The sequence below is a fragment of the Aotus nancymaae genome, unplaced genomic scaffold (genome assembly GCF_030222135.1).
Source record: "Aotus nancymaae isolate 86718 unplaced genomic scaffold, 86718_ANA_hifiasm-v0.15.2.pri h1tg000057l, whole genome shotgun sequence".
Lineage (NCBI taxonomy): Eukaryota > Metazoa > Chordata > Mammalia > Primates > Aotidae > Aotus > Aotus nancymaae.
Window position 1 is genome coordinate 32,226,853 of NW_026988471.1, and position 21,043 is coordinate 32,247,895.

A 21,043-nucleotide genomic window follows, 5' to 3' on the forward strand; every position below is an offset into this window, starting at 1 on the left:
CACACTCATTTTCATATTTTGCCAAAAGCTCTCTGTTTCATTTAATTTTAGAAAATAGAGTAAAGATACCACACTGTTAAATCTACCATTGGCCTTGTTGCTGGTATAAATAGAGTATTTGGTTTTCTACTGGCTTTCGGTCACGGCTCTTTTCCCATGTTCTAGATAGACTCCAGCAAAAGAAATAGAATAAGGTCCCTGACCTGGTGAAGATGAGGTTTTCAGGGAGCACACATTTCAGGGAAGAGTAGAGCTGTCCTGTGAACTAGGTGGCATTATGAAGGACGTGTGAGAGAATCCAGTGGGGAGCACTCCCTTGATGATCTCTCTGCAAAGCCAAGAAAGCCAAGCATGCTAAAAAGACAAGACATTTCCATTCACCAGCATACCCCGACACAAGAAATGAGTGCTGTCTGTGTGAGGCTTGACTCTGGTGTGTCAGAGCCCGGTTTCCAGAGTTTATATTGACACAGTTTGCTCAAAAAATCATATGCTTCTACATAAACTGATCTACTCAGTGGGAAAAGGTTTGCATGCTGATGTGTCAGTGACCACTTAGGAAAAATATAAAGCATCTTGTCTTTGCCCTGAAAAAACAGAAAATGCAGAAAACTATTCCTGTTCCTTAAGACAACATTCACAGGACTTGTGTACTGTCTATGTGCTTAGGCATGAAAATCTAATAGAAAAGGAGGGAAGACACAGGGGGAGATGCTAGGGAGACGTGTTTTATATGTTTTAAAGTGTAAGTACCAGTAATTTATTTTTTTACCTGATATTCAACTTTTTTTTTTTGAGACAGAGTCTCATCCTGTCACTCAGGGTTCAAGCGATTCTCCTGCCTCAGCCTCCCCAGTAGCTGGGACTACAGGCATACACCACCACACCTGGCTAATCTTTTCTGTTTTTAGTAAAGATAGGGTTTCACCATGTTGGCCTGGCTGGTCTCAAAGTCCTGACCTCACCTCAAGTGATCCTCCCTCCTCAGCCTCCCAAAGTGCTGGGATTACAGACTTGAGCCACCACACCCAGCCTCTGATGTTCAACTTTTTGATGAATAATGAATAGAAGGAAGACAGAGGCATTTTAAAGGTGTGATTGCTGTTTTCTGTCTGCCTATAAGAATGGAATCCTGTCTGGCAAAGGATGAAGGGATCTCTGAGATCAAACTGATGACAGTTACATTAATTAATCACTTGTGTAAAAATGGGACAAAGTAGAAATCAAGTATGTTTCAGAAAGTGTCCCTCTTTCGTTTGATGTATCTCTTAGTACCCTCTAGTGGTGTCAGCCTAACATTTACTTGTATGTAACGTGATCCTGCCAGATAGATAGTCAGCGTTTGCAAGCCACATCGCTATATACTTACGTACGAGGTAATCAGCTAAAAATCCACAAACATTTTTTATTAAATTCCAACCTCATAGCGTCTATCTAAGATAATGGATTGGCAGAAGGCCATTATTATTCATTTTATTCCTGAGACTAAAGAGTTACAATTCTTCACTATTTCTCCTACCTCAGAGCTGATTTGAGAATACTTTAACTATGTTGGCAAAATGTGGCATAGGAATATATCACATTTTAAGCATCACATATTTTTGAAGACTTGTTCACCTATGTAAAAAGTTCCATTCTAAGGCTGTACCTGCAAAATGACAAATACTTGGTAATAACCAAATTGGTACTGTTGGAGTGGGGTAGTGAACACTCCTCCGGCTTTTCATGAAAACCCCAGATTGACAGCCTCTTCATTTGTTCTGAACCCTTGTCCTGAGTATATTAATCCACCTTCTGATTTTTTGTTTGCAAATATGGTCAACATATCTTTCTGCTTACCACAGAAACCCCAAGAAATCTGAACACGGATAACTTGCAAAGGAAGCTTCTACGTATGATACAGAGTAGATGTTAGAGTTGTGAATCTAATACTTTTTCACTAAAAACATCTTGTAAACAGAAGAAAATTCTTACCTGAAAGTCCTTTTACCTTCAGATTTTAGCTACATACAAATGATGTTTTTAAGGAAGACTTTTCAGATTGTGAAAGTGCCAGGACATGTTTATTGTAAAATTTTTGAAAAGTACAAAAAAATGAAAATTTTTAATCTTAATAATTGTAAAACTTGGACCTACTTCCTTCCAGCCTTCTTTTCTGTATGCATTGTAGCATAATGGAGATCATATTCTATATTATAATTTGTGCCCAACTGGTTTTTTTTTAACAAATAAGCATTTTCCTATCTTGTTAATGATTATATGACAGTCTATGCTGTATGTATAATTCATTGTTTTGGGTTATTATTGCCAGTCACTTAAGTTTAGGCAGTCATGTTAATTACCCATGTTTTTAGCATTTTGAATTGTTTTTCCTATAATTTGATAATATAGTGACTGTAAACAAATTTATTTTCCTGAAAGTGAATTAACATAATTAGGCTCACAAAAGGTATAAGTAATTTGTAAATACGTGGAGTATCCATACATTTCTCATATAACCAGGTGACTTTGTGCAAAATACTGAAGCTCATATGCTTCCTTTTTCAGATAACTTGCATGAGTAGTCTTAAAGTCACAGCACAGTGAATACTTTATGAAAAATAAAGCTTGTGGTTTTCTTTTTGGAGAGCAATCTCAGCCCCAATTTAGGCCATTTCCTTAGCGAATCTTTGTTAAAGCACTGTTTTCCATATCCTTTTGGGGCAGAATGGACAGTGTGTTATTAGCGTGAATGGCCCACCTGCTTTTCTTCTCATTCAAACCACAGACCTAACGAAGCCATGCTCTTAGTTGTCAGGCTCAGAGGCATCAATCTATTTACCTTGGAGGGTTCCTTGGCCTCATTCACCTGCATCTCTTTTGAGCCTTGTTTACTATATGATGATAGATAATAGCCAAAGGTAGTATTGGTATAAATGTGTTGGTTTTTGAATATATTCTTAAATGACTTTAATATGAACAATAATAATGGGTAATTTTTACTGAGCAAATATAATGTGCCAGGCATTGGCTCCTTGCATTATTTAGGTTATCTCTTTCTTTCTCATACTTTGAAGTTGGAACTTTGATTATTTCCATTTTACACATGTAGAAAAGTGAGTTGTAGAATGGTGAGGTCACATGTCCCATGCTGCAGATAAAGAGCAGCAGAATTTGTGCCTGCCTGCGCTGTCTCCAGGCCAGTGCTTCTAACCACCAGCTGTGCCACCTCCACTGTGCCATTATACCTCCTTACAAAGGTCAGTGGAAGTAGAAAATCTTAAGGGAGTAATTAAGGTCAGAAGGCCCCTTTTGAGTCCTTGGGTTTTTTTTTTTTTTATGGCCTCCACCTAACCATGGACTCCTAAGACCCTACCTCCACTGTAGGGCGTGTCTGTGAGTAGACTAGGGACTTCAACAGGACTAATCTGCACAGGTTGTATAGAAGAAGCCAGTCTTACACAGGGGTCAGTGGGGAGTAAGGGAGGAATTTAACAGAAAAGATTTGGGAAAAGATGCTACTTTACTACTAGAAATAAAACATGATCATGTCAAAATTGGTAAATGAAGAGTAAGATACACCTAGTGATTTTTCTTCGTTTAGAAGTGGGAGGTCTTTTCAGGGATTCATGAGAAATTTTGGAGGAGATTGGATGTATTTGTTGAAATGCAAATATGGCCTGCTAAAGAATGGAAAGTTACCATGTGTTTCTTATCAATAGATAAGAACCCTCTTATCTATTGGTGATTATAACTCCATCATCTAAGATGAACTAGGGTGAACAGAATATCATTAATAGGCCATTTTGGAAGCTGTTTTATTAATAATTGATTTTCTTACAATTTACAATATGGCCTTTTTCTGAGTTTCTACTCACTTTGGTTCATCTTAAAAATGGTTTCACTAAGAACTATTGATGACCTTGGATGGGACTAACTAATCCATTATAAAGTAATCATATGAATTTATGCTTGATGTCAGAGGTCACCTTTGTCTTCTAAGTGCAGAGCTGGCAATAATTTGCTAGTTGGTCAGGAAACAAAGTAATGCTTTGCAAGTAGTAGTGAAATCTGTTCATTTCTGTGGGTTTTTTCACATTACTTTACTTACTTTTAAAGAAATCAATGAATGTACTGTGAACCCTGATATCTGTGGAGCAGGACACTGCATTAACCTACCAGTGAGATATACCTGTATATGCTACGAGGGTTACAAGTTCAGTGAACAACAGAGGAAATGTGTTGGTAAGAGAAAATTTTGATTAACTAAATTATTACATATCAAACATTTGTACGTTTAGAACACTTTTTTCTTAGACCAACTTAACCATTTTGGGAAAATGTTACTGGTTTAATTTTTTGAAATGTTTATCGCTTAGCTAAGGGAGCTCAAAAAAAGGTTTGCTAAACTGGAATTCTCTTACCTCTTTGTTCAGCATTTGTTTACCTCACCAAATGTAATACATTTACATAAAGGTGAAATAATTTCCAAAAGCTTTTTGGATAAAGTAAACAAAATATGAATTCCAGAAACAGCTATGTAAAAACACATATTTAGCAAAAACAAATTAACATTAATATATACTGCATTGAAGAATTACATTCATTTACGCACATAAGATTTGGTTTTTTTAAGGGATTTTTAATTGAAAATCCATATATGCTGGCCTGAAGGTGTCAGTCAATTTAGAAAGTTAGGGATCTCATATATGCTTCTTTTGGGAAAAAAAAAATGTGTCTCAAAAAGATATACAATAGAGTGAAGTAAATCATGTTAATGTAACTCTAAATTTAATTTTTTTTCTTCTTTTTAAGAAAAAAATTCAGCACTGAATTATAAGGTCAATATAAGCATTACAAAGGCACCTGTCTAATTAATGCTACTTTAGAATATGAATTTTGCTGTTTGGTTTGTGTGCATGGTGGGGGAAGGAGACAGCCACCTGCTCCGTAATATGGCTATTTCCTTGTCATTTGCGTATATTGTATGCATTACATTTAGAACCTAGAATATGAAGCTGAAAAGTCAACAGAGATGACCTAATCCAACTCTACCATTGTGCATGGAGGAATAGTCTCTTTCGTGGCATTTCTGACTCCCTGCTGACAGCAAATTCCGTTGCTGAGATGTCTCTTGTTATCAGGAGCATCCTTCTGTGTTGAACTGAAATCTGTCTCTTTGAAACACCAGTGTCATGGTTTTGTAGTTTTAGCCTTTGAAGCGATACACAGTAGGCTGCTTCTCTCTTCCAGTCACAATCCTTCAGGTATTTGAGGAGAAAGATTGTGTCTCCTTTTACTATTGACCTCAGTTATAAAGGTTGGGTGGTAGGTACCCAGGGCATAATACAATGGTATTTTACGGAACAGGGAAACTAAGTTCTTGCTACACAGAACTAATTTTTTTATATGTGTTTTTGTATTTTTGTTACAGATATTGATGAGTGTACTCAGGTCCAACACCTCTGCTCCCAGGGCCGCTGTGAAAACACCGAGGGAAGTTTCTTGTGCATTTGCCCAGCAGGATTTATGGCCAGTGAGGAGGGCACTGACTGCATAGGTAATGGCAGTGTTCTTCCTGATTATAAATTTTAGATCCTCTAAGACTATCTGTTCAGTGCTTATTCAGACAACCCAGAAATTTTTATTAAACATTTACCATGACAGCACTCTGCTAGATCCCGGGTGATATAAAAATAGATTTTTTTCCTAACATTTTTGAAGAAAGAGCGTCAAATATGTGCACAGACAAGATGCATTAAATGTTACTTTTGGACCACCCTGCATGAATCAAAACTGGGTGATTTTGATGTGTGTCAAATCAAAAGGAAAGTAGAAATCAGTTACTTCATTACTATATTTGAGCTAAGCTGGGAGATGGGAAGGGTTTGAAACAATTTTGGAAAACAAAACTCAACAATGCTTTCTGCTCCTCGTAGATGTTGACGAGTGCCTGAGGCCGGCCATCTGTGGGGAAGGGCACTGTGTCAATACGGTGGGGGCGTTCCGGTGCGAATACTGCGACAGTGGGTACCGCATGACCCGGAGAGGCCATTGTGAGGGTGAGTCTGCTGAGAGTGCTGAGCACACATGACCATGATGTGTAGGCTTGGTAGGCACCTGGCCTGGTTCTTGCTTCCTTCCACACTCAGTGCATGACGCCAGTTTATCCAAGCTCTTTCTGCTTCCTGGATTCACAGTCTCTTTGCCTCCGCCTTCCGGTGACTCTGTTGGGATTATTTTCCATCTTCATGCTCTCATTATTTTTCACCTCAATATCTCCCTTTCTGGTATTTGGAGTAAAATCACCGTAGAACAATTAATTGCATCATATTTAGTACAAACCCAGACTTAATGACAGAGTCCAGACCATTCATCTGGGAACATCGTACCGGTGTAACCAGTGTTGATTTTTTGTTTTGACCTTTTCACCTACTTACATTCCTTTGTCTCCGCTGCTTTCTTTCACATGTGTTCTGGGACTTTCTCACAGACTCCCTAAGAACCATGGTCTGATCAACTCTTGGTCAGATTCCAACTGTGCTAGATAAAATTTCCTCATTATTGAGCACAGCAATGAGTTTTCTCTCATTATAGAAATGTTATAAAAATATTTATAGCGTGGTCACAGTTACTATCCTTTTCATATTTCTGTTCACGTTTGTGTCAAAGTTGCTTTGGTTCTTTCTGAAACCACTGTGGCAAGGCCAGGCACTGTGATTCCTGCCTGTAATCCCAGTGCTTTGCGAGGTTGAAGCTGGCAGATCACTTGAGGCCAGGAGTTTGAGACCAGCCTGGCCAACATGCTGAAATTCCCTCTCTACTAAAAATACAAAAATTAGCCAGATGTGGTGGCACACACCTATAATCCCAGCTACTTGGGAGGCCGAGGAACAAGAATCACTTGAACCTGGGAGGCAGAGGTTGCAGCGAGCCGAGATTGTGCCACTGCACTCCAGTCTAGGTGACAGAGCAAAACCTTGTCTCCAAAACACAAAACAAAAAAACCCACTATGGCACTTTTTTGCAATAATTTTCGTGAAGAAATATAATGACCTTCTGCTGAAAACCTGCCATGGAAATATGAGAGGGTCTTTGAGGGCACGTGAGCATGGTGCTGGTTCCTTGGGGTTCCCTGTCTGCCAGTCAGCAGAGCCTAATAGAGCTGGGCTCTATTAGTTGGGGCGGGATGGACTAGGTTGGCACAGCCAGCCCTCAGCTGTCCCCTGGCATCTGCATGTTGGTTTTCTTCAGTGCTGTAATGACCCAGGCCTGGAGGGAGAGCTAATTAGACATTTTTTGGCAGCCTACATTTGCCTCTCCTGCTGGCATCTTGCCTCGGCCCCTTGGGTTCTAATCTAGAGATAAGTGGGAGTGTTTTATGTTGCTGGATCTCTGATCAGCTTGGATCAAAGGCTCAGAACAAGCACAGATATAGATTATCTCCACTCTCCTCTTCCAGGGAACTCTCTGCTGTAGAGAGGCAGCCTGGGATGGGGAAGAGCGAGGATGGTGGGATCAGCTCACCACCCCCACACTTAGTAACTGCCTGACTCGCAGCCCCTTACTTTGCCCCTTTGAAACTTGGTACATCACCTGTAAAATGGGAGCCATGAAGTTAACTTTCTGGGTTTTCATGGAAATAATTTCATGTTGCTATAACTTGTATGATGGCTGTTATTTTGTTAGTTAAGTTACAGTTTCTTTAAATCTCACCCATCCTTGACTCCTTTTGTGATTGTATAGATCTCAGTACCTCTGTAGTTGTGGGGAGGGCTTTAAAAAAACAGGGGATAAGTTTATTTGCCAAGCATTTATGTGCAGAGCAGTATCCTCCAGCCTCCACCAAAGAAGTCAAGCACTGATTCTTAAGTGCTTAGATAGATCAAGAATGGGAAGATAAGATACTTAAGTAATAGGATGAAGAGGTATAGAGAAGAAATTGGAAAATTACGTATTTAAATTGAAAGCTTGTAGGAGAATATTAGGTAATATTCAATATATTAAAATTATTTAGCAGAAAGATAACTGGGGTTCCCAGGATAAATAATATATAATTCTATCCCCATGAAAAGGCTCGAAAAGAAGGAGCCAAGCAACGTGGCTGTTTTCAAATTTCATCATGGACTAGAACCAAACGTCCCCAGGCTTCTGGCTCACTGAAGATTTTCTCAGCTGTCACTAACGAAGTTGCTTTCAAATAGCACCCGTCTCCAAGGAGTCTATTGTAGTTTACAGACATTATCTCATGCATCCTTACTTTATTCTGTTAAGATATTACAAGGCAGGTAGTTCCTAATTTATATAAGAGGGCAAAGCAGAGGTGAGAGCAGCTAGAAATTCAGGGATGTTATCTTGTATTGCTCAACATTGCACCTTATTTATTAGACCAGCTTGTCTCAATGGCATTCTCTGATTTAGCAGTTGTATTTCTGTTTTTTGAAAATATCCCATCCAGAGGAGAATGTGATGCTATTTGGAAAACGAAACTGGAAAGCATCATCTTTTTGTAGAACAAGAAGTCCCAGAACATCTGACCTAAAAAAACCACTATGTGTCATTGGCTACTGGCAAGAATTTTTACTGATAGAAAAAAAAATTATAACACTGACCTGGTGCTTATTTTGTTAATATCATCTTCAGCTTTTTCACTTTAAGCATCTTTTCACATGTCTAACGATATGCAATGGGAGATAATTTTTAAGTATTTACTAGAATGTAGACATCAAATACCCATGGATATTTAGTGGGCCCATTATATATTTGTTTCTTTCTTTCTCTAGTTTATGTCCTGAAGATCTGTTTGTATTTTAAGTACAATTAAAGGTTGTCTATACATTGTGTATTGGGCCACTTAAACCTTAAATCCACTCATATAAATTCAAAATCCACCTCCACACAAAACACTTATTTCAAATGCAGCTAGAAGCCACAGTGTTACCACTAATTTTAAACTGTTGAACTCTCTCCTGTATCTTTTTCCTCATTTTATTGTTTCAACAATTCTTAAAAATGCCTAAAGCTGTCGTAGTAGTTATCTCTGCAACAGACTTAACCATATTTTAGGTGATTTTTTTTCTCCCCAAATTGGAAAGAATGATGATTAATAACTTGAGTTAGCTGTGAATATGAAAAGTAAGGTGTATTTTTACCAGAAAATATTACCATATGGTCATATCACCATGTTTTCTGGAAAGGCTGGGAAGTATGTGATGAGTTCACTCGCTCCTAGTGTATTTTTTCCACCTCCAAGGAATTCCTGTCATATGAAAGGTTTTAAATTATTTAAACCTAGGTTGTTCTTGGGCCCATGAAACCAAAGCAAGGATTTCCCTAGGGCATCCAATGTCTGCAGAGAGAACCTCTAGCTGGGTGGATATATGGCTCCCTCACCCTCATCCCAGTCCCTTGTATTTCTTTCTGGAAAGCTGTGCTATTACTTGAAAGGTTTCATGTCCAGAAATTGGCCCTAAAGGAGCTGCCAACTCCCAGAGTGGCGAAGCAAGATCCAGCTAGTTGAAGAACTGGGGCCAGGTTCTTCCTTGGAATGTGTGCAAATATTTTAATTCAGGTATGCTTGAGCATGCATTATTGCCATGTATTTAAATATAGACCCAATGTCTCACTTACCCAGTTGCTGTTTTTCCCACTGAAATGTAGATAGAACATGCTTTTCTCCCCCTTCATCACAAAAGATTTTGCTTTGGTATTACGATAAAATGTTCACGACCTAGCTTTTTGATTTTTCAGATATTGATGAATGTTTGAATCCAAGTACTTGTCCAGATGAGCAGTGTGTGAATTCTCCTGGATCTTACCAGTGTGTTCCTTGCACAGAAGGATTCCAAGGCTGGAATGGACAGTGCCTAGGTAGGTACTATAGTGGACTTATCAAAGGTTTGTTTCTTCTGCATGCCCCATTTTCTGATAGAGTGGTGTAATGCCAATGGAGCCCTCTTCCAAAATGAAAAAATGAAATCTTGTATCATTCTAAGAAAAGTTCCCAGTAACTTCTAACCATTGAGAAAATAAGAAAATGACTTAGCATGAAGGATGTAAAATTCTAGGTGGGGCAAATAATTAGGATTGAAACAAACTGTTGTTCTTAACGTGATAAATATCCAAAACCAAGTAAGATAGTAAGACCTTCAGGAAGGAAGAGAAGTGAAGAGCAAAACACTTAAAAAGAGAGAAGCAGCATAAGAAGCATCTACCACAGACAAGTAGAATTAGGTAAAACACACACAGTTGCACGCGCGTGCACACACACACACACACACATTTTCAACAGGAGTAGCAAAGTAGTGCCTTAGGCACTGAGGAAGATACAGTGATAAATTTGCTTTGATTCTAATTAGCTGTGCTGTAATTAGCTCTCCCCCTTAATGGTTTGCATTTGTGTCTACCATGTGATCTTTTTTCCTAAAACTTGAACTCTTTTCCATTCCACACCAGAACTCTGAATATGTGAGTTAAACTTTTCGTTCCTTCCTTCCTTCTTTCTTTTCTTCCTCAAATGCTTAAGAATTTACTATAGGCTATGCATGGTGGCTCATGCCTGTAACCTCAGAACTTTGGAAGGCCAAGGCAGGAGGATCACTTGAGGCCAGGAGTTTGACACCAGCCAGGGTAGCATAGCAAGACCCCATCTCTACAAAACATTTAAAAATATAGCTGGGCATGGTGGTGTGTGCCTGTAATCTTAGCTACTTGAGAGGCTGAGGTGGAAGGATCGCTTGAGTCCACAAGTTTGAGGTTTCTGTGAGCTGTGATTGTGCCACTGCCCTCCAGCCTGGGTGACAGTGAGACACTGTCTCTAAAATAAGAAACAAAAGGCAAAACTTACTGTGTATCCACAGAGTTGTACTAAGTTCTGGGATAGATTGAGGGGGAAAACTGATATGACCCCTTCCTTTGGGTACTTACTGTCTGGTGGGGGAGACGGACGTGTACCCAAACATCTCACAGATCAGTGCCGACTCACAGATGAGACAAGCACTAGAAAGGAGGTTCTGTGATACTATGAGAGCATATGGTAGAACGGGCTGCCCTTAGGAAAATTCTCGAGTTGAGGTTCAACTGGCGAGAGAGTGGGAGGGAGAACATTTCAGGCACAGTAAACAGCATATGCCAGGGGCTTGTGGAAGAAGAAGAAAGCTGAAGGCCAGTGTAGCTGAAGGCCAGAGAACATGGGAAGTTTTGCTGCAAGATGGGAGGACAGACCACTGAATAATTTAAAGCCTTCTTAGTCCTGTTAAAACTGGCGGTCTTCTTTCTCATAGCTCTGGGAAGACATCTAGGTGTTTTGATGAGGATTGCAGCACTCTCACTTTTAAAGCCTTAATCTCATCACCAATCAGCATCAGCTCAGCCTCTGTAGCTGGCGCAGGGAGCTCCCTGTCCTGAGCCCCTAAGCCTATCCCCAGCCCAGGCGTCTCTACCGATGGAGTTGTGAGATGGAGATCTAGACGGAAAAGAAGAAAAGATTTTTATTCATTAGTTGTTTATTTGATAAGCAATTGTTTATGTAATTGGTGCTGGTCAGAAAGTATTAATACATATGCTTTCAGTTTGCCCATTTGGCCTAAATTTCATAGTTGCCTATCAAGGTTCCATGCGTATTCTCATTTTCAGCTCCTGATAAATAATCCAGGAGCAGAGCCTGAGCTCTACCTTTCATAATAGTATTATAAACACAGCCCTGATTCATGAATTTATAGTAGAATGTGACTGACCAAATTGGCAAGTGATTGCTCTTCAATATAAATAATACTAAATGAATTCTTATACCTACATGTGCATATATATATAAACTTCAATGACAGAAGCACAGCACCTCATTTAAAGCTAATTTTACTTTTGTCAACCAGATGAGTAGAATCATAAGCAGAATTATTAGATCACTGTGTTTCTCAATTCAGCCAAAGTCCCACATTTAGCCCCTTGTTTTGCTATTGCATTGCTGAGGTCATGTATTTCCTATTGTTAAATGGAGGCAGTGTCCTTTATCTTTCTGCTTTGGGTAAAATTTTAGGCTCTGCATAATCTACAGATGAAGCCACTCCCCCAAGATTTAATTGCAGTTCCATCCATTGTTCATATTGGACTTGCAGCTCTTCTAAATTTCTCATGAGGGCCTTTGCAGGCTATACTGAAATAGATTTTCCATCTTAATTTTTTATAGTAGCAGAGCTTTCAAATCTCGAGAAGTTGACTGTGACAAAAAGCAGATATTGCAGCATGCCTTTCTGCTTACATTGAACCAATGGGTGGGTTGGATTTTTCTGCTAATCTCCGATCATGTGAATGACTGCCCAGCCCTATCTTTGTACTTCTGGTACCCTAAAATACCTTTCAGAAGGTGCGGTCTTGTCTTAAGCCTAGTTTGGAGTTGAGCTCATCACTAACATAACTTGACATCTATTCATTCTTTTAACAAATACCGAGTGTCTACCATGTGCCAGGTATTTTTCCAGAACACTGGGGATAGGGAGTGAATAAAAGAAAGTTTCTCCTCTCATTGTAGTTATACTCTAGTGCTTACAGTGTGCTTACAAATAAACGCATAAGCAAGTACAATATATGGGATGTCAGATGAGAAGCATGACATGAAGAAAGGTAAAGAAGAAGATACAGAGTCTTTGGAGATCCCGTGGTGGTCAGGATAGTCAGATGCTAAGTGATTAACGTGCTGTTCCTTGCTAGTCATTTGTTTTGTCTCTAACAAACAGTTACCTGTGATTTTTTTTATATCCTTTTAGTTCCGATAACTTAGGATATATTGATGAGTTTTGTGCCCCAATTTTGAATTGAAAATGTATGTGATAACATTAAAGACTGAAAATTTCCTGTAACCACACCATTTTGGTGAAAAATCCTACATTTGGCATTTGTTGGTTGCCATCTGTAGAGATGATAATGTGTATCTCACAGGGCTGCTCTGTTCCATAAATCTTAGTATCTTTTTTCCTGCAACTCTCCTCTCACTGACTACATATTTTTACATTGTTATAATCAAACATGTACAATGTTTTATATAACATTACTTACATTTGGCATTATGCTTATAGTTTTTTTCTAAACTCATCTATCTTCATGTTAATTTGACTCTTTTTCTGTTGAATGACTTCATTAAGCATTGCTATTCAACCCCTATATTCTGAAAGTGGTATTTTACACCACTTTCACTTTCTGCCTCTTTCACAGACTAAATGATGAACTCGGTGAAACCATTAATGGCCTATTTGTATTCGTGCCATGTAAGCTGGATCGTACTGATTGATGCTTGTCCTTGATTTATAAATTAGAGCAGAAATTGTTTTGGGCAGAAATAGGCAAAATGTTAGCAGGTGTTGTCTGAGGGACTACATCTTTTCCCTGGTGTTTAGTTCAGGTCATAAAATCCCTCATCGTCAATGGTTTCTTATCCACTTCCGATATCTATCATTTCAGACTCTACCTAACACACATCATCCCTAATGCTTTTTGGCAACTCTTGTTGGCTCTTCTGTTAATGTGGCTTCTTCTTTCAAGTCATGGAGTTCATTCTTCTCTTGAGAGTCACTTTGATCATACCGCACTGTATTCCTTGGACCTGACATTCAGCCTGGAGTTGTTGCCCTCTCCATCCCCGCCTTTAATGACTATTTCGTCACTCTGGTTTCTGGCCAGTTCCAAATGGCTTTTTCAACCAGGGCCTTTCTTAAGGGAGGCCAGCTTGTCAGGTACCCAATTTACAGGTTCTTCTTGACTTGTGGAGAGCTGGCCCAATTCAAACCCGATGAGAGCCGCCCCCCAAGGAAACTCTCTAATATTTAATTATTTAAAGATACATTTAATATTGCTAATGTAGAGATCTTAGTTCCCTGAATTTAGACAGAGTTTGGGCTGCATGACCTCTCTGAAACTTAGCTTTATTATCTGTGAAATAGGAATTGAAATACTTGCTGCATAAGGTTTATTGTCAGAATGAAATAAGCAATATGAAGCACCTAGTAGGCATCTGACACATGGTGGGACCCAGTCCATGCTATAACCCTTCTTCCTCCAACTATTACCCTCCTCTTTACTGCTCTTGTCCTCAAACATAAGAAATGCGGTAGTAATAACTGATACTTGGTAAAGTAAATTGTGTATCACATTCTTCTATATAACTATATTCTCTTTGGCTTTTTGAAGCTCATGTCGTATAGTTTTTTAATTCTTCCCATGTCATTGGAGCATTCTTTTATGAATTTAAATAATTTTGTGGTTTCCATTCGATGTCTCCCATCCAAATATTAACCGGGCCCAACCCTGCTTTGCTTCCAAGATCAGACAAGATAGTGCATGTTCAGCATGATCTGTCTATTGACTCCTTCCAACTTCTTATTGTTTCTGCTTAGGTGGAATGTATTTCTTGGGAGCCATGATACTTCTCTGTAGGGTCATTAGTAATTCCTAACAAATGTTTAGGTGTCTATAATAATGCTGTTGTTTCCATTCCATTCCTTTCTTGTCTTTGCTCACCTTCACAAGGCAGAATATGCCACCCATTGGATATATGCAGCTAGCCTTTTGGGGGTTTGCTTTATTGTCTTGCTTTGAGGTTCAGTTCCTGATAGACCTTGTAATCTGGTAACACAAATTTCTGAGATTTTTTTCAGAGTAATCTTTCTTTTTTAGTCTCTGATTAAGTTGAGAATGACTTTCTGACTCCCATTTAAGCTCTCTGAGTGTAGGACTTGGTTGTTTGAAGAATTTAGTATCATTCAGTCTACTTGACAACTGATTAGCTACTGTCTTAACCAAGACCTGGCACAGAGAACTTGAAGAATAAACTTGGACAGAAAACATGAGAGCTTATTGTTCTAGAAGTTCTTTTCACACTAGGATTTGTTTTCAGATTTGAAGATTCAGTATTAACTTCAGTGGCTTATATGAATATTCATAGACGAATCTGAAATTGAAGACTTGGTACAGCAGGTATTTGTTTTATAGAAGATTGCAACTGAGTACAACATGTACCTTTTTTATGTATAGACATTAGCGTTATCCCTAAATGATTATATGCTAAAGGATGCTTCTAATCAATCACTAAGCTATTTATTAAGCACTTGTCTATGTATCTCCTATATACCAGAGAAGATTTGCAATTATAAAAACAAACTTTTGAAAAGTTTGAAAGCAGGGAGTATGGTTTGTGGGAACATTAATTATTATAACAAAGTGTTTCTCATTATATAGTTTATGAAGGTTTTGACATGATTGTATCATTTGATCGCCACAGTAATTATCCCTGTAGTACAAGTGTGGAAATTGATTCCCAAATAAGTGAATGGGCTTACTAAAGGCTATAGGTAATGAATATCAGAACTAGGATGTGACCCCCTATCTTTTTTTCTCTAAATCCAGTGTTTTGTTCTGTACAGTATCTCATGTACCCTTCATGTACACATGAGAAAACTAGAGAACAAAACAATATAATCAAGACAATAAGGAAAATAAAAGTGCATAGAACGGAGAAAGCCACATGGGCTGGAATCATCCCTTGCAAGCAGCAATAATACTGGTTCGGGGATGGCCAGGCATGGTGGCTCATGTCTGTAATCCAGCACTTTAGGAGGCCAAGACAGGCAGATCATGAGGTCAGGAGTTGGAGACTATCCTAGCTAACATGGTGAAATCCCGTCTCTACCAAAAATACGAGAAATTAGCCAGGTGTGGTGGCAAACACCTGTAGTCCCAGCTACTTGGGAGGCTGAGGCAAGAGAATCCCTTGAACCCAGGAGGCGGAGATTGCAGTGAGCTGAGATTGCACCACTGCACTCCAGCCTGGGTGACAGAGTGAGACTCTGTCTCAAAACAAACAAACAGACAAAACAATGGCTTGGGGATTGTAGAGTTTGAGATGGCAAGTCTGTACCACTGGTAGTGACAGTTGAGTTTTGCTGAAAGATAAAATGTTTCTTTGGAAAGGTGAGGGAGGAAGCCAGTAATTTGGCGGGATTAGTGATTTGATTTTTCTGAGATCATCCTTGGCTCTTTATGTAGGATGTGCACAGCATTCATTGGTTCTTCTCCAGTTGTGAAAAGCAGTGATGATTCTTTGAGGATTATGTAACAAATGTTTGTCAGCATCTCTGCTGCTGCTACCACATACTTTAACTTCATCAGAATTGACAGAGGAGGTGTGAGATTCTGAGGATTTACTATACCCTGAGTGCAATTGAGGTAGTTTCATCACACTGGCCTGACCAGCATCTGTCTCTCATTTTGCCATGCTTGCTTTTCTGCCAAGTATGTTCTCCCATCTTCTTTAGTATAAAAGATTATGTGTGAAGAATAGTTGAGGAATCACTGAAGTAATGACACAGTTGGGATGGGGAGTAATCCTGTGTTTTCATGTAGCTATAGTGCTAGAATCAGATGCTTTATCCCTGTCTCAGTGGTACTCACTCACTGAAGCCTATATTGGTGATTAAGTAACAAATTGGGGTTGGATAGCCTCAGAGAAATAATTGGCTATGTTGACATATTCATCTTATTGAAAGTACAAGAAGTAATACAGGTAAATTATTGCTCCAGGACAAATTCTAGCCAACCCAAGCAGTTGCTACATGAAGTGTAAAAGAGCACAGACTTGGGAGAACATGACTGGGTGACATCAGCCACTGAATACCCTCTGTACATGGTGGGTTATGCCCACTGGGGAGGGATTGAGACAGTCTGGTATGTTCCCAGGATATTAGAAAGGGAAATTTTAAAAAGGTTCTTCACCCAGATGAATTACACCCCGAGGCAATGAGACAATGAGCCGGTGGGATTAGTGGCCAGCTGAGCATCATCTCTGTGAAATTGTGGAGAACTGACAGTTACCAGAGGATGTGGAGAGAGTAATATTCTCATTTCCCCCTAAAAAGCAAGGAAGGTGGAGTCTGGGAATTAGTGACCACTGAACTTCATGTTAATCTTGAATAAGAACGATAGAATGCATGATTCAAATGATGAGGTGCAACGTTTTTAAAGGGAAGTGATGATTATAAGAATCAGCCAGGATTCATCAAGGATAAATCATGCTAGACTGTCCTGAGTGCCTTTTCTGATACAGTGATTAGATGAGTAGACCAGGAAATCCTGTAGGCATGGCACATCTAGTTTTCAACAAAGCATTTGTTACGGTCTCTCTGGGCACTGTAGATGAGAAGGATCAATTTGGACTGTGTGATAGGCTAGTAAGATGGATGCATATATCTTTTTTAATGCTTATTTTTACTTTTATTTACATATTTACTTTTGAGACAGGGTCTTGCTCTGTTGCCCAGACTGGAGTACAGTGGTGCAGTCACATCTCAGTGTAGTCTTGACCTCCTGGATTCAAGTGATCTTCCCACCTCAGTCTCTTAAGTAGCTTGAACTACAGGCACTCACCACGATGCCCAGCTAAATCGTTTTTTTTTGTTGTTTTTTAAGAAATGGGGTCTCCCTTGTTGCCCAGGCTGACACATGCTTTAAGATGGATGCATAAGTCTTTGAATTATCTGCCTGCCAAGGCTGATCTGATACCTCTGGCAAGTTTCTTATTCTGGGAGGTTTAATTAATTCAGTGAGTGGCAAATGCCAGATTGCTATGTCTCAAAAGCCCATTGGTAAACTATTTGAGGTTTACAATCCAAGGTCTCGTCCAGGCTGGAGTGCAGCGGCATGATCATAGCTCACTGCAGCCTCTGACCTGGGCTTCAGTGATCCTCCTGCCTCAGCCTCCCAAGTAGCTGGGACAACAGGCATGCATCACCACACTTAGCTAATTTAAAAAATTTTTTTTTTTTTTTTTTGTAGAGACAGGGTCCTGCTATGTTGGTCTCAAACTCTTGTTCTCAAGCACTCCTCCCACTTCAGCCTCCTGAGTTGCTAGGATTACAGGCAAGAGCCACCACACCTGGCTAGAACCAATTTTTCTAGCAACACTGTTTTTTATGATAAGTTTTCTAACTGAGATAAAACACAAAGACCTGTTGAACTCATTATGTGTATGCATTGGAAGAATTTGGGTAATATGAATATTCTGTAAGACCATATCTTAGAGTAAGACAAATTTTAAGCTCCGCCATGAAAACCAGAGCCATAATCATCTACCTCTGCTATAGCGATAAGGCCGCCATCAGGTGGGTGGTGGGGTGGGTGAGGACCACCTGCTTCCTTCATAACCTATTTCGTGTTGCTGTAACAGAACACCTTGAGACTAGGTCATATATAAAGAAAAGAGGTTTATTTATGTAGCTCATGGTTCTGGAGACTGGCAGATTCAAGATCGGATGGCCACTTATGGTGAGGGCCTTGTGTTCTTTTTAATATGCTGGAGAAGTGGGAGGTAAAGCAAGTACATGCAAAGAGAGCATGCAAACACAGAGGCAACCTCGCTTTATAACAGTCCACTCTCTTGGGAACAATTTCATTCCCACGAGAACTAACCCAGTCTCAAGAGAAAGACATTAACCCATCTTAATGACCTAATCATCTCTTAAAGGCACAAGGCACCACTTCCCCATACTCCCACCTTGACAACCAAGCCTCAACATGAGTTTTAGCTGGGACAAACCATTTTCAAAGCATAGCACTTTTTATGGCATTGATGAGTGATCCTCCCAAGGGTTGGAAGCTTGAACTGTGGGGCCACGCCTTCTGCTGTCATTACCACCCAGGGCCCCACAAGTTTGTGTCCTTGACTAAACTGCAGAACACTGAAAACCGTTGAAGGTTTTTGAAGTAGAACAGCCAACACCATTTATCAGATTTGTATTTTAGAAAAAAGTTTATTCTATCTGCAAGCTGGATAATGGATTAGAGAAGCCAAGTCTTAGAAAAACAAATTAAAAGACTATGGCAGTAACTCAGGTGAGAAAGAATGAAAGTAGGTGAATTAAGAGAGATTTGAAAGGCATATTGATTTGCCTGGGCAATCAACAATGTGAGGAAAGAGGGAGAATAAAAGTAAGGACTCTAGAAGGTATAACTCCCGGGTTTCTGGCTTGGGCATTTCAGTAGGTAATGGTAATAGAGATTGGTATGGAAAATAACATAAAGAAAAGACAGGGAGGGGTCAGTTTTGGCCATAAAGACTCAGAGGTGTCTGGGGGACATCAAGGAGATATCCAGTAGACTGACCAGCTTTATGCATGGTTCTCCAGTTTAGGAGAGAAATCTGGACTAACGATACAATGCTGAATTAATTTTACCCCATTTGTATCCACCAAGTGTTTTTATGTGTGGCTTCTCTCTGGAGACCTTCCTTCTTTGTAAAGATGCTTTAGTTATGTTTTACTGTCTTGCTATTTTCTCAGGAGCATAATCTCATTAAGCCATGTACTTTCAGTTCAAACTGTTCTGTCTACAGTGATTGGCTTGACAGAATTCTGGTTCCATGCAATTATGTCTATAATAAGTAAAAGAAAGAATAAACACATCAGGCTACCCTAGATATTTCAAGGCATTCTGCTTCGTCATCAGTCATGAGTAGCCTAGAAAAATAAAAGTATAAGTATCTCCTAAATGGTAATCTGTAATGCTTGTTAATTTACTTTACCTAGAGAAAATAGGGTCTTAGAGATTGATTTTGCTGTTACGTTCTACAGCCTTATAAATCATTTTCCCTGGTGCATGAATAATTAAAGAGAGCAATCCATACATTTCTGAACTTGTTAACATTTTTGAAACAAAACCAGATACTAAACATGACATTTTCCTGTTGCTGTCTGGAATTTCTATGCCTGGTGTCTCGGCTCATTCCCATTATTTACTTTGGCTCCAATGCTTGGCTTCTTCTTTCAAGTTGTTTGCCTTCAATGTTTACAGAAGTGGATTCCCACAACCAAAGAAAGGGTGGTTAATGACTCAGTCTGGAAGTGCTATTTTTGTTGTCGTGGACTAGAGTCAGTTTACCATAATTAGTGATATTTTGTGAAAGCAACACAGAGCACCTAGGCGGTGCCATTTCCTTGACTCTTCTCAGTATGCACAGGGAACACACCCATGTGCACACTCACAGGTGCGTTTTTGCCATGTCTTAGTATAACTCTACTTCTGCATTCCATTGTAAGAAAGAATACAGTTTTAATACAATGCAAATGCGTGCAGTCTACACCCTGGATTACTGAAGATTAGATTTGTATCGTCAGTGTGCTTGTGACTGCCTTAAGAGGGTAGAAAGCTTTACTGCTTTCGTGCTGTAGTGAGCATTGAAAAGTGAAACAAATGCTGTAACATGCCTTTTCCTCCTTTTTTGTCTGCCTTATGCTTAAGATGCTTTGATTATGTTACAGACCCGCTAAGATTAATCCTAAATTGTGATGCTGTATGTATAGTTCTAGCATTTTGGGAGTTAAGCTTTTCTTCTTTAAGTGTTTGCTTCTTGATTCTTCACCTGTGTCTGTCACTGCAACATACAGTGGACCTATGCAGGGCCATTCAGATGGGGCACAGAACTTACATTTTTGTTTTTGAAAAATAATAATATATAGTAGGAACTTAATAAGTATTTTTGAATGAAATAAAATTTGAGATGATTTTCAGTATAAATGCTGTTAGCAAATAATAAAAACAAACATCAACTCATACATTCTCTCTCACTTTAACTGTTTCTGTCACTAGACTTAACATTGCCTGTGACAGAAACTTACAGTCAGGTTAAAAGGGTAGGTTTGGGTTCAAATCTCAGAACCAGCATTTTCTGTGTGGCCTTGAGGCAGGTTATCGAACTTCTCTGTGTTTCAGTTCCTTCCTCCATGAAATGGTTGGCCTATAAGGATTTTGTTCAGATTAAATGAGATGATGTATGTAAAGCCTTTAATGCCTACCTGTAGCAAGCGCTTGATAAAGATTAGGTGCTGCTATTATCATCATCTACTTCTGCAGCCTGTACCCTACCTTCAAACTGCCCAGTAGGCTTGTATTTGTGCCCTAGCTTACTTGGTTTTCATCACATGGATTCACTGCCATCTTAGAGTTTTTTATTACTCTTTTTCACCTGTCTGTTAAAACTGCTCTGTGATTTCTCTGGGTCATGAGTCATATCTTTTGCATTTGTGAA

The 21,043-nt window shown here is 39.3% G+C and overlaps 1 protein-coding gene across 15 annotated transcripts in view; it reads left to right on the plus strand.

The window, feature by feature from the left end:
* LTBP1 (latent transforming growth factor beta binding protein 1) overlaps positions 1-21,043 on the plus strand; it is a 458,896-nt gene that overhangs the window by 332,348 nt on the left and 105,505 nt on the right. For all 15 annotated transcript variants that reach the window (XM_064363976.1, XM_064363978.1, XM_064363977.1 and 12 more), the window contains 4 exons: positions 4,099-4,224; positions 5,414-5,539; positions 5,919-6,041; positions 9,730-9,849. In XM_064363976.1, the coding sequence (XP_064220046.1) occupies positions 4,099-4,224; positions 5,414-5,539; positions 5,919-6,041; positions 9,730-9,849 (495 nt within the window). The remainder of the gene's footprint in view (positions 1-4,098; positions 4,225-5,413; positions 5,540-5,918; positions 6,042-9,729; positions 9,850-21,043) is intronic.